General features: G+C 37.5%; 2 protein-coding genes across 2 annotated transcripts; both read right to left on the bottom strand.

Moving 5' to 3' along the window:
• Positions 1 to 2,640: 2,640 nt before the first annotated feature.
• LOC131061706 (expansin-A10) lies at positions 2,641 to 4,293 on the bottom strand. The gene is made up of 3 exons (XM_057995519.2): positions 3,834 to 4,293; positions 3,423 to 3,735; positions 2,641 to 3,335 (listed from the first exon to the last, which is right to left on the bottom strand). The coding sequence occupies exons 1-3, from the start codon at positions 3,964 to 3,966 to the stop codon at positions 3,029 to 3,031; spliced, it is 753 nt and encodes a 250-aa protein (XP_057851502.1). The 5' UTR covers positions 3,967 to 4,293; the 3' UTR covers positions 2,641 to 3,028.
• A 2,954-nt stretch (positions 4,294 to 7,247) lies between these two features.
• LOC131061705 (expansin-A1) lies at positions 7,248 to 8,638 on the bottom strand. The gene is made up of 3 exons (XM_057995518.1): positions 8,393 to 8,638; positions 7,983 to 8,295; positions 7,248 to 7,884 (listed from the first exon to the last, which is right to left on the bottom strand). The coding sequence occupies exons 1-3, from the start codon at positions 8,523 to 8,525 to the stop codon at positions 7,578 to 7,580; spliced, it is 753 nt and encodes a 250-aa protein (XP_057851501.1). The 5' UTR covers positions 8,526 to 8,638; the 3' UTR covers positions 7,248 to 7,577.
• Positions 8,639 to 13,732: the final 5,094 nt, after the last annotated feature.

Below are 13,732 nucleotides of genomic sequence, written 5' to 3'. Positions count from 1 at the left end.
CATAAGTACCCCCGTACACGTTTTTTAAAGTTGTAGTACCCTGTACGCGCTTTTGACTGTTTAGGCTTGGAAATAGGTCTGGATGACAAAGCTACGGTTTGGAAGTTTGATTTCCCTCCATTTCTCTCATTTTTGATGTGTTTTATTTTATCAACTTGGTTTATCGACTTTGTCATCATCAGGTTTACACTTCATCAAGTGGGTATTTCTAAAATTGCCACCATATTTTCACCCATCTTCTGAGCTTTCTAACCATATAATTTTTTTTCAATTTGAACAACAATAACTTATTATTATTGAATTTCTTTTACCAGTGTCTCCACAGTTCTCACAGACATAGGTGCACCATTTTTTGAATAACTTTTGATATACTTATCTAAATTTAAAAAACTTTATATATTATTGTAGCGCACTTGATTCTTTACAAAAAAAATTAAAAAATTAAAAATTGTATTTTCGATTTTTTTAGTGCAACTTATGCTTCGTGCATGAACATGTACCTAATTTTTTAGGATGTGCTCGATTGGAAAAATCACAAAAAAAAAAATACTCAACAAAAAATTACAAACAAATACACATCTTCTAGTGCTCACTCTTAACTATCTTCCTGCCAAAGGATTTGTCAAAATACTAAATCTAACTATGACTTTTTTGATGCGCATGTCAGACACTATGTTATGTTTTTCAGAAAAAATCAGGGTTAGTTTTTCATGCATGAAGGATTTGACCCCCTTAATCTTATCCAATTTTGAAACATTTTAGTAGTTTGGAAACTAGATTTAGAGTACTACAATATTTGTTCTTTGATTATCTTCATATCTTGAGTGGATGACTTTCCAATTTTGCCTCCAAGTTCAAGTTCACCTGATTTCAGAAGGAAAAAAAAAAGTGTCCACTTATACCCCCTTTTTTACCACCATCTTTGTGCACTTACCCATTTACTGAATTGTTATATGAAATTGTTTTGTGCCAAACATCATATACTAATTTTGTATCTTTTCTGCATCTAAACATCTCAACAAATTACCTAAAATCATGTTTATATTTTTTTAATTTTGATTTTTAACAAATTGAGTCTTCAAGGTTTTGAAATCTTTTACAAAGGCATTGTAGTCATTAGACAAACATAATGAGTACTGACTAGCAAAAGAAACTAAACAACATGGATAAATAAATATTAAAGGAACAATGAAACATAGTGGAAGACAACACCTATTTATCATTAGCCATTTTTTGATGCCCATTAGCAACATACCATTAATTACAACAACTTGTAATACTTGAATAACAAATTGTAATTAGCATAATAAGAATTGTTTTTATAGTGGTCTTTTTGGCATTGTACCGGTTCATCTTATTCATCACGTGTGTTGGTTGTATTTGTCTCCATAACCATATCTTCAAAGCCTCTTACATTAATAAGGTTATTGTCCTCAATTTTGGACTTATAATTTCCTCTTTTTTCTGTGTTACCTCAGAGATGGAGATCTCTCCAAACTATCTAGCCATCATTTTCAACCACATTTAGACTTCACTACTAACAAATACACCTATAAGTGGATACTAAGGTTCATAGTAGGGCAATTCTAGAGGGTCTAACATCATTAAAAGATATGTCAAAGGTGAATGACAATAAAAAATGACACCCTTTCTACTACTTGACTTCAACAACCATGCGCTTGTTCACAAAATGATTGATGCCTTCTTTACTTGGTTTACAAGATAATTCCTCGCTTTTGTTTGGTGGCATGGTTTCTAAATCTAGTTATGGCTTTAGGGTTTCACTCTTTCCTTTGGCTCTCTTGACACCTCTATGCACCCAAATATGGATATTAAGATCTAAGCAAGGCAAGTATAGAGGAACCACTATCATCCTTATCGTAACTCTCAAAATGATCATTGTCTTATTCACTTGGCATTATCCTACATTGTGATGTGGTTGTTGAATCTAGCTTTAAGTTTTTCCTCTTTCCTTTGGTTCTCTCCCCAACCATGATGTGGTACTCCTCACTCCTATCCTTCAATTTTTTGAAATGAGATGACATGTTGTGTGGATGTGAACATAATTAAATACCTAAATAATAGCATACAGCGTCTAATTTGAGTGTAAATTTGCCAAAATTTCCATTTGAATTTTAAAAAGACAAAAGGTAAAGTCCTCAATTTGGAGGTCACCTTGAAAACCATAAAAATGACCTTCATAAAACACACAATCATATTGAAATGTATATCAACTTTATCTAAATGTGACAATAAATGTTTTTATGCCTATATATATATAACTTAGATAAGATTTAATAAAATAAAAGAAAATTACACATACAACACTAAATAGAAAATAGATCAGTTATGCACATTTCGTGTAACATCGACATTTTCTTTTTAACTCGTTTTACACTTTTGTCAGAGCGTGATTTTTAATCCCAAGTAGAAGATCTTCGCGTCTTAACAACTAAACTCAAAGGTCAATGTTGAAACACTAAAACATATTATAACGTAAATCTCGTTGCCGATTCATAGGCATTCACGGCGCTTACAAAAAAATTTATATGGGATTAAATTTTGAAATCTTCCTCCAAGAGAAACCCGCTAAAAGTCCAACGATTAATTCCCTCGAATGACACAAATTTTGACTAAAAGTTAATTTTAAACTTGTAAAATAAGCGAATTCAAATATAGAGGAGACAGGATTTACAGAATGTATCCAAATATTTTCTTGAATACAACAACACACTTTTGCATCACTGGAAATGGCGTTTTTTAGTGCGGGTGGCGACAAACTTCCTCCTCCAGATAACGCCTATTAACCACATTACATTTATAACCAAAAAGACAACTACCATTTGTCAAGTGTAAAAGGAACGGGTGGCGTTTCCTAGCCACCGCGCCATCCCGACGATACATTCAAAAGACCAAAATACCCAAATAAAAAGAGTCCCTGTGCTAAGAAGACATTCTAAAACTTGAATCTTAGCCCTAATATCGTCACTAACATACCCACTAGCTGTGGTTACAAATTAGCTAGAAGCTAACGTATCTGAGACCCGCTAAAAGTTTGGCCAAATTGCCAGCCAGAGGGAGCCACGTTGTAGGAAGTGACGGTTTTTCCATCGCTGGTAGTGACCTTGAAGGAAAGGCTCTGCCCATCCAAGAAAGTGTTGCTCTGCCAGTTTTGGCCCCAGTTGCGTGACATTGCCTGCCAACCAGTCTTTGAGCCCTTTATTGAAACCGCATGCACATCCCCTGCTCCCCCAACGCTCGTTATTAGCACCAGATTGAAGTATGAATGCCCGTTTATGGTGAATCGAATTCCTCCCTTGCGGTGGCAGGGCACCCTGCAACAAGCAAACAGCCAGAACCTGTTGAGCCCGAATTCAGTCAGACCATGGAAAACAAAAAGGAATGATTTGAAGAAAACTTGCCTCCTGTACACGACAGGTACAATTCCAGCTCTATACTTGGCAATTTTCTGAAAAACGGGCTCCGAGAGGTCAAAATGCTCAAGTGGAGGATTACACCACCCACCGTTGTCGTTAGGAAGCGCATCGTTGGGCGGGCAGAAGTTGGTAGCGGTGACAACGACTGAGGAAGAGAGGCACCATTGTGGGACGTCGTTGCACTTTATCTCGTAGCACGCTCCACAGCTGAGCCCGTTGTTGAACAGAGCAGTGCTCAGTGCTGCCGTTTTAGTGCCATATCCTTGGCTGTAAAGATTTCCATACCCACAAGCCCCACCTGCATTTAAAACCAAAATGTATCTTACTGTTTGAAAAACCCTGAAGCTGAAACACTCAACATTGGAAGGACTAACTAAAGCGAGTACAACTACACACCCATGGTTCCTGATGCGTCGCTGCCTCCGTAAAAGGTAGCGTGGGCGTTAGTCCAGCCTGAACCATAAACAAGCTGAGCTCCAGTGAAAACGCCCAACACCATAGCAAGCCTAAACACTACCAGCACCGCCATTTGCTGCAGACAAACAACACCAACTGTAGAGCAGACAGGCTATGCAAACAACACTCCTCTTAGTGCAGAGTAGAAACATACATGCAAATGGCAGGGGTGATGGGATATATTATATACAAGTTTGTAGACCCTGTTTTGTGGATAAAGGGTAGCAGTAGGAATAAATTATAACACCTAGCTAGTAGCAAGGAAGAAGGGAGAAAAGGTAAAAGCCTGGAAGATGGGCCCACTAACAAACAGTAAGACGGTTACTTGGGGCTTTGGAGCCCAGTGGGCGTCGCAGAGACTAGACTGTAGTGGCCTCTGTTTTCAAAATTTACTACAACCGTTTGAATAGATCCTTCGGCATTTCCAACTTTTCAAGCCGACTTGTTTAAAGCAAAATTCTTTAACTAACAAAAGTGTAGAGAATATGACCGAAGGTTAGTTACAGGACAGCCAAAGCATAATTCGAGGCTGTCTTTGCATCTTTCTGTCGATGGAATGTCGTCATGGCATCCCCTTGTCCAATGTTCTTTTCAGTACTTAGTCTTACCTTATTACCTTTCTCCTTTCTGGTACCATTTTATTCGACTAAATTATATTTGTAGTTTCAAAATAGCGACCATTTTATTTACATCAACATTTAATTTTAATTTATGATTGTTGATGTAATTCTAGGGTTTGGTTGAGGTATATGGAGGTTTTTGGTTATTTTGAAATTTGTATGGTAATGTTTTTAGTATTATTAACTTTTGTTTGAAATAGTTATGAAAGAAGGATTTAATAAAAGATTATTCAATTATGTAATATGATGAAAAATTATACTATAAAACAATAAAACAATCATATGATTTTTAATAATTTGCACTCATAAATGAATTATAGTATGTTACAATGGGTTCCTAACATGCTAGGTCACAACTAGTTGATTACATATACACACCATTATGTGTAAATTAAAGAATTCAAATGATTGCAATGAGATGTTAATGTTAAGCTAGGAACACAAACTCATTGAACTAATTGTTTTCAAATGATGATGAGAAATGTTTATATAGCAACTTTTAGCATTAGAAGTAGACTTAGTCAACGACAAGATAATGCAATGTAATGTGTAGTTAGCCAAACATGTGGAAGAATCTCTTCCAAGATGAAAGTGGTAATGATGAATCAATGATCTCAGTACAATTAATAAATAAGCTCTCCTAGGTCCAGTGAAGTTGGAAATGTATCCCTTTATTGGTGTATGCTTTTGAAAGTTGATGCAAAACTTGAACACTGAAACTAGGCATTAAACTGTATCATGTTCGATGCTAAGTCAAAATTATAATCTTGTAGAAATTGGATATGATGTTCAGGGCTTAATGTATAACATTTGTTTCAAATTATGAATATCCCAAATATGTTAATATAAGTAATGACTAATTAATTAAATAAATGTTTATTCTTGACTTTATTAAGATACTAGTTCCACATATCAAAGAGAGAAACTCCAATACCAAAGGGTAATTTAGAGGTACCTCATAATTTCTCTATATTTGATTTGTTTCCATTTCCGAGGAATTCATTAGGAAACAGGCCTTGTTTGAGCCATCAAGAATTTAGTTTTATCTTGGCAAGAACATAGATCTTGAAACAACACAATACAGACTTCAATATATCCATCATATAAGAGATATCTTTTTCAAGATTTTGTAAGGATAATGAATTGTCATTAGCATAATAAGAATTAATTACACAATATTATGTTGGGATAGAGATTGCTAAAATGAGCTTCATTTAAATAGAATTAATTCAAACAATTTGTTATATTTGACTAACAAATTATAATTAGCATAATTAGAATTAATTTCACAATGGTCTTTTGGCACGAGTATTGGTTCATCTTGTTCATCACGTGTATTGGTTGTATTTTTCTCCATAACCACATCTTCAAAGCCTCATACATTGATCAAGTTGTTATCCTCAAAATTTTGGACTTCCAATTTCCTCTTTTTTTGACTCTGTTGCCTCAAGGATAAAAATCTGCCATAATTTTTCAACCACATTTAGACTTCACTACTAACAAATACACCTATAAATGGATGCTAAGGTTCATAGTAGGGCAATTCTAGTGGGTCTCGTCTCATTAAAAGATGCGCCAAAGGTGAATGACAAGAAAAAATGGTTCTCTTTCTACTACTTGACACCAACAACCATGCCCTTGCTAACAAAATGATTGATGTCTTCTTGGTTTACAAGATAATTCCTCAATTTTGTATAGTGCCATAGTTTTCTAAATCTACTATAGGCATTAGGGTTTCGCTCTTTACTTTGGCTCTCTTGACATCTTTGTGCACCCAAATATGGATGTTAAGATTTGAGAAAAAGTATACAAGAACCACTATCATCCTTAAAATGATCATTGTCTTCTTTTTTTATTGAAAAAGAGCAAAAGATTACAGAAATAGGAGCTGCAAATAGGCAGCCATATAAAATGAAAATAGGTGAATCATTACAAGATTACATATCAGCAAGTATGCATAACCATTTACAAATGAATGTACAACCCTTAACATAACAGTCAACATAAGGCTGACTAGAACAAAGGTCTGAAAAAAAACATTGAACCTCAACATAGAATCATTGTCTTCTTTACTTGGATATTATTCTACATTTTGATGTTATTCTACATTTTGATGTGGTTGTTGAATCTAACTCAGATTTTTGCTTTTTCCTTTAGTGTCCACCCAATCATGATGTGGTGCCCTTCACTCCTACCCTTCAATTCTTTGAAATGAGACGATATATTGTGAGGGTATGAAGTGAACACAATTAAATGCCTTTAAATAATAGCATATAGCATCTAATTAGAAGGTAATTTGCCAAATTTTGAATTTGAACTTTAAACAGACAAAGGTAAAGTCCTCAGTCATGAGGTCAACTTGAAAACCATGAAAATGACCTTGTGAAAGCACACAATCATATTAGAATGTATAATACCTTTATCCAAATGTAATAAAGGTATGTTATATATGCATTAATAAAACAAACTTAATAGAATATATACATAAGAATATAATGAAAACTATAAGAATATGATGAAAACTGAACATATTAAAATTTGAATAAACTTTAAGAAAATGAAAAAAAATCACACCAAAGTTATACCACTTATCATCAGATTCCAGAAATGAGTACAACGCCAAATAGAAAATAGATCAGTTAAATGCACATTTCGTGTCACATTGACATTTTCTTTTTAACTTTTTTTATACCTTTTTTATACTTGCTGAGGACACAAGACTTGCACAACAATGTATGGGAAATATTTCCTTGAATACAACACACTCTTTTACATCACTGGAAATGGCGTTAGTAAGTGCGGGTGGCGACAAACCTCCTCTGCCAGATAACGCCTATTAACCACATTACAGTTATAACCAAAAAGACAACTACCATTTGTCAAGTGTAAAGGGAACGGGTGGCGTTTCCTAGCCACCCCGGCATCCCCACAATACATTCAAAACACCCAAAATACCCAAATAACAGAGTCCCTGGCTGAGTAGACATACTAAAACTAGAATCTTAGCCCTAAAATATATCATCGCTAACATACCCACTAGCTGTGATTACAAATTAGCTAGAAGCTACCGTATCTGAGACCCGCTAAAAGTTTGGCCAAATTGCCAGCCAGCGTGAGCCACGTTATAGGAAGTGACGGTCTTTCCATCACTGGTAGTGACCTTGAAAGAAAGGCTCTGCCCATCCAAGAAAGTGTTGCTCTGCCAGTTTTGGCCCCAGTTGCGTGACATTGCCTGCCAACCAGTCTTTGAGCCCTTTATTGACACAGCATGCACATCCCCTGCTCCCCCAACGTTCGTGATCAGCACCAGATTGAAGTATGAATGCCCGTTTATGGTGAACCTAATTCCTCCCTTGCGGTGGCAGGACACCCTGCAACAAACAATCATACAGATTATGTACTTAACCCCTAATTCAAATCTCAGTCACAGCATAGGATAGAAAAAGGAATGGTTTTAAAGAAAACTTACCTCCTGTACACGACAGGCACAATTCCAGCTCTATACTTGGCAATGTTCTGGAAAACGGGCTCCGAGAGGTCAAAATGCTCCAGGGGAGGATTGCACCACCCGCCGTTGTTGTTAGGGAGTGCATTGTTGGGCGGGCAGAAGTTGGTGGCGGTGACAACGATTGAGGAGGGCAAGCACCATTGTGGGTCGTCGTTGCACTTTATTTCGTAGCATGCTCCGCAGCTGAGCCCGTTGTTGAACAGAGCAGTACTTAGTGCTGCCGTTTTAGTGCCATATCCTTGGCTGTAAAGATTTCCATACCCACAAGCCCCACCTGCATTGAGAACCGAAGTGTCAAATCTTAATGTTAAAATACCTTGAAACTGAAACACTTAACATTGGAAGGACTACCTAAAGTTAGTAGTATTTACCCATAGTTCCAGTTGCGTCGTTGCCTCCATAAAAGGTAGCGTGGGCGCTAGTCCAGCCCGAACCATAAACAACATGACCCCTACTGAAAACGCCTAACACAACAGCAAGCCCTAAAACTACCAGCGCCGCCATTATCTTCTCTCTAAAGTGTAGAAAGAAAACCGCTAAAAGCACACAGAACAGAGAGCTATCTCTTAGAGCAGACCACACAATACAGATGAGCAAATGTGTGGGAGGAAGGGGTAGTTTTATACAAATTTGGAGGGCTAGTGTGGGGCAGTAGGAGTAATGAAAGTCAAGGATGAAGGGGAAAACGTTAAATGCAGGGAGGGCCCACTAACTAACGAAACGCTCCCATCAAGGCATCCTGAAGAGAGAGAAGTTGCAGAGACAAAGACGGTTATTTTGGCGCTTTAGGTCCCACTGCGTATGGGATACAGTGTACACTGTGGTCTCGTGGAGCGTAGCCTTCCAAGCATTAAAACCCTGCTGTACATAGATGGCCGCGAATGTATATTTTTTGTTTTGCACTCTTTTGCACCGACGCGCGGGAAAACATGGGTCTAAAGTAAATGTAGCTACGGCTTGTGGAATGGGTAGATAGAATAAAGTAAAGGTTAGAAAAGGGGAAAAAAGGCAGGTATGCAGAGTACCCAAAGCATACTTGCTATGGCGGATTTAGCATATGTTTGTTCGGTTTATTTTCTAGGTAAGGCTACTTTATGAGACTCAGGTTTTGCCTCATTCATATTTGAAGTAATGGGATTAATGGGGGCCCTCCCAAGATTTTGTGTCTCTCGGCAGTAGAGCATCCCGCCGTTCGCCGTAGAAATATCTGCGAAGTGGCCAAAACTTAACTTAACGTGAAAATTTAAACGTATTCGAAGCAGCCAAAACTTAATGAAGAATCCCATAAAACTTAATGAAAAATCCCTTATCTTCTTGTTTTTGTGGTGGAGGTGAAGGCCGTGAGGAGGAAATTGCTGATATATTTGGAAGGTACCGGACCCTATTCTTGTTTTGTTTTAAGTATCTTGTGGAACTCGCTGAGTTAAATATTTATATATTGTAACTTTTTATTTATATAATTTGTTAAATATATCTTGGGATAGCCTTTTCCGATCTTGTTAGTTATCTAACAAATCTTGTTACTTGTAGATAGTAAGAGCTTTTAACGTTCCAATTAGGTACTACCTCTCACATCTTGATGCACCTGTTACTTGTAGGTAGTATGAGTTTCTAATGTTTTAATTAGGGTATTAGCTGTTGGTGTTGGAATTAAGCCACACTCGGACCGACGATGGACTGGTCCAAGAGGGGCCAGTAGCTCAGTTGTAGAGCACTCCAGCAGCGTATGGAAGGTCCTAGGTTCGAGTCCTAGCTAGTCCATGTCTCAACATGGTATCAGAGCCAAGTTATCGAACCTGAGGCTATTCAATTTTGTGGAAAATTTAAGAACTAGTTTATATCAAGCATTCTATTTATCTAATGGCCAATGCTATGAGATTCGAAGATAGACTTGGTGTGGGTGATGATTTCTCTGCATGGAAGTTCAGAATCAAGATGATTCTAAGGGAGAGCAAAGTCGAAACTTTTATCAAGACTGAATCTACGGAACCAGAGACCGAACCTGACAAAACATCATGGTTAGAAGGAAATGAAAAAGCAATCAAGATTATTGTTGATGGGGTGAGAAATAACATAATGCCCATTATAAAGAAACATGAAACGGCTTTTGAAATGTTCAAAGCACTTGTGAACACATTTGAGATATCAAATGCAAGTCGAACTCTGGCCTTGAAGCGAGAAATCAATCATATAACCATGAACAAAGGAGAGACAGTAAACGCCTACTTCATGAGGATCTCAACTCTAAGAGATGAACTATCAACTCTAGGATATGAGATCCAGAGCAAAGAGTTAACACTCATTGCTCTAGATGGGTTACCTAGTGCATGGGAAACATTTGTCCAAGGCATCAGTGCAAGGGACAAATATCCTGAGTTTGAAAGACTAAGAGATGATTGTCTCCAAGAGGAATCTAGACTGAATAAGAAAGGAATAAAACATAAGAATATAGATGAAGACCTACAAGTCCTAAACACTAACTCCACCAAGCAAAACAAGAAAAGGCAGTTTAGGAAGAGAAAAGGTCGTCAAGGCAAGAACACTTCAAAGAAGGACTTATCTCACATCTAATGCTACAGATGTGATTAGTTCAGACACTATGTTGCAAAGTGCCTGGAAAGAACCAAGCAACATGCTACATTTGCCAAAGCATGAAAGACTAAAGGGGAAGATGACTCCGGAAAGTATGTATTCTACTCAGCACTCACAAGCCAAGCTTCTAACAAGATCAACTCATGGGTGATTGACAGTGGTTCATCCAGGCACATCACAGGGTTTAAAGAAGTACTTGACTCCATGACAGAGGAGAGTAATGAGGAAGTAACCATCGGAGATGACTCCACACATCCAGTCAGAGGAATGGGAACCTGCACCATCAAATTGAAGACAGACATATCCTTACGGCTCGAAGGAGTACTACATGTCCCCGACATCAAAAAGAATCTAGTCTCTATATCGGCACTGGAAGATAACGGATACAGAGTGACATTCATGGACAACAGAGTATTGGTTTGGCCAAAGAACTCTTCCATCGAGAAGGCAAAGACCATTGGATAGAGACAGGGCTATTTGTATGAGTTGTGCACAGAACCCAACCTAGCCCTAATCCATGAAGCCACTAATGCAAATGAAGTTTGGCATAGAAGATTAGGCCATCTGAATTTTAGAGCTTTATCTTCAATGGGAAACCTTGTCATAGGTCTACCTAAGTTAAAACAAGATCATTCAAGGGCATGCAAAGGATGTGCCCTAGGTAAAAATACCAAGGGTACATTCCAAAATAGTACCAGGAAAACTAGTAAAGTTCTAGAGTTAGTTCATTCTGATGTATGCAGACCTATGTCCGTACCCTCTTTAGGGGGATTCTTGTATTATGTAATATTTGTTGATGACTACTCTAGGAAGACTTGGATCTACTTTCTGAAATGTAAAGAATCAGAAGAGATCCTCTCTAGGTTTAAAGAATTTAAATCACTAACTGAAAACTACTCAGGAAACAAAGTTAAAACCCTGAGAACTGACAATGGGGGAGCATACACATCAAATTTGTTTAGAGAATTTTGTAGAGATAATGGGATTAAGAGGGAGCTTAATATACCTTATAACCCCCAACAAAATGGGGTAGTTGAAAGGAAAAATAGGACTATAGTCGAAGCTGCCAAGGCCATGATTCTAGATCAAAACCTTAACACAAATCTTTGGGCAGAAGTATCCAACACCGCTGTATATATACAGAACAGATGCCCACACTCCTATCTTGAAGATAAAACTCTTGAGGAAGTATTCACTAAAATTAAGCCAAATATCAGCCACCTTAGGATATTTGGGTGTCCTGTCTATATCCATGTACCTGAAGAAAAAAGACTAAAACTAGACCCTTCTGGAAAAAGAGGAATGCTTGTAGGATACAACGAAACCTCCAAAGCCTACAAAATCTATGTACTTGGTCAAAGAAATATTGAACTAAGTAGGGATGTAATCTTTGAGGAAGACTTAGCCTTCAAAAGAGCTCAGAGCTCCATAGAACCTGAAGTCTATGTCCCTATTTCTAACTTAGATGATGAATCTTGCTCCTAAGTTTCAGAGGGAGAATCTAGATGAAACTGAAAATGAAAATGAACACTCACCTAGAAATCTCAAGAAAAGACCACTATGGGCCACCAAAACAGTAGAAGAAACTCAGAGATTTGTTGCTCCTTCAGGAAACTTCAGAGAAAGCAAAAAGCCTAATAAATTTACTACCTATGTTGCTCTTATGAATGATCTATCTAAAAATGAACCTGACAATGTAACTGATGCCCTTAAACATCAAGTATGGAAGGATGCTATGTCTGAAGAGTATCAATCCATAATGAAAAATGATGTATGGGAGATTGTTCCTAGGCCAACTAAGAAATCTGTTGTTTCTTCTAAATGGCTTTTTAAGATCAAACATGTAGCAGATGGCAATATTGAAAAACATAAGGCAAGATTTGTAGCCATAGGGTTCTCTCAAAAGGAAGGAATAGACTATGACAAGACATTTGCTCCCATAGCCAGACCTTAGTAAGGATTGTGCTAGCCATTGCAGCAGCAAAGGGATGGAAGGTACACCAAATGGATGTAAAGACAACTTTTCTTAATGGAGAGATCTTTGAAAAAGTATACCTAGAGGAACCTAAAGGGTTTGAGATTCATCATGCAAAGTCTCATGTGTGTAGACTCAAGAAAGCTCTATATGGGCTTAAACAGGCTCCCAGGGCCTGGTATGAAAAAATTGACACATATCTATCAAAACTAGGCTTCTCTAAAAATGATGCAGATCTTAATATCTACTACAAACATAACAAAGTTGATATACTAATATTGATTTTATATGTTGATGACTTATTAATCACAGGAGAAGATCACCTTATAGATCAATGCAAGAAAGATCTATCCAAAGAATTTGATATGAAGGACTTGGGATTCCTTCATTATTTCCTAGGGTTGGAAGTATGGCGGAATTCTAATAACATTATTCTAAACCAAGGCAAGTATACATTGGACATCCTGAAGAGATTTGGAATTCTAAACTGCAGACCCATGACTGCTCCAATGGAAACCGATCTTCATAAACTTAAAGAAGCAGCAACAGAATCACCTTCTACTGACCCCACTCTATACAAGCAGATGATTGGGTCTCTTATGTACCTGGTAAATACAAGGCCAAATATCTGCTATGCAGTGAATGCTTTGAGTCAGTTTATGTGTGAGCCAAAGGAGATACACCTGGTTGCAGTAAAACACATTATGAGATATTTACAAGGCACCTTAAATCTTGGTCTCAAGTATGAGAAAGTTGATCTTAATCTACACGGATTCACAGATTCAGATTGGGATGGAAGTGTGACTGACAGGAAAATCACCTCTGGGTGCTGCTTCAGTTTGGGATCAGCCATGATATCCTGGATCAGCAGAAAGCAATCTTCTGTAGTGCAAAGTTCCACCGAGGCCGAATACATTGCGGCCTCCATGGCTGCTCGAGAAGCTGTGTGGCTTAGAAAGTTACTTGTAGGATTGTTTGGTGATCCTATGAAGCCTACTATTATCCATTGCGATAGTCAAAGCTGCATAAAACTTTCAGTGAATCCAGTGTTCCATGATAGATCCAAGCATATTGAGATTCCATATCATTACGTGAGAGATATGGTAGACAAAAATGTGATCCAATTGGAGCATGTGAATACAGG

The sequence above is a fragment of the Cryptomeria japonica genome, chromosome 10, assembly GCF_030272615.1.
Source record: "Cryptomeria japonica chromosome 10, Sugi_1.0, whole genome shotgun sequence".
In the NCBI taxonomy this organism is placed as follows: domain Eukaryota; kingdom Viridiplantae; phylum Streptophyta; class Pinopsida; order Cupressales; family Cupressaceae; genus Cryptomeria; species Cryptomeria japonica.
The sequence above is the reverse complement of the archived record's forward strand: the minus strand, read 5'-3'. Positions and strand labels throughout refer to the sequence as shown.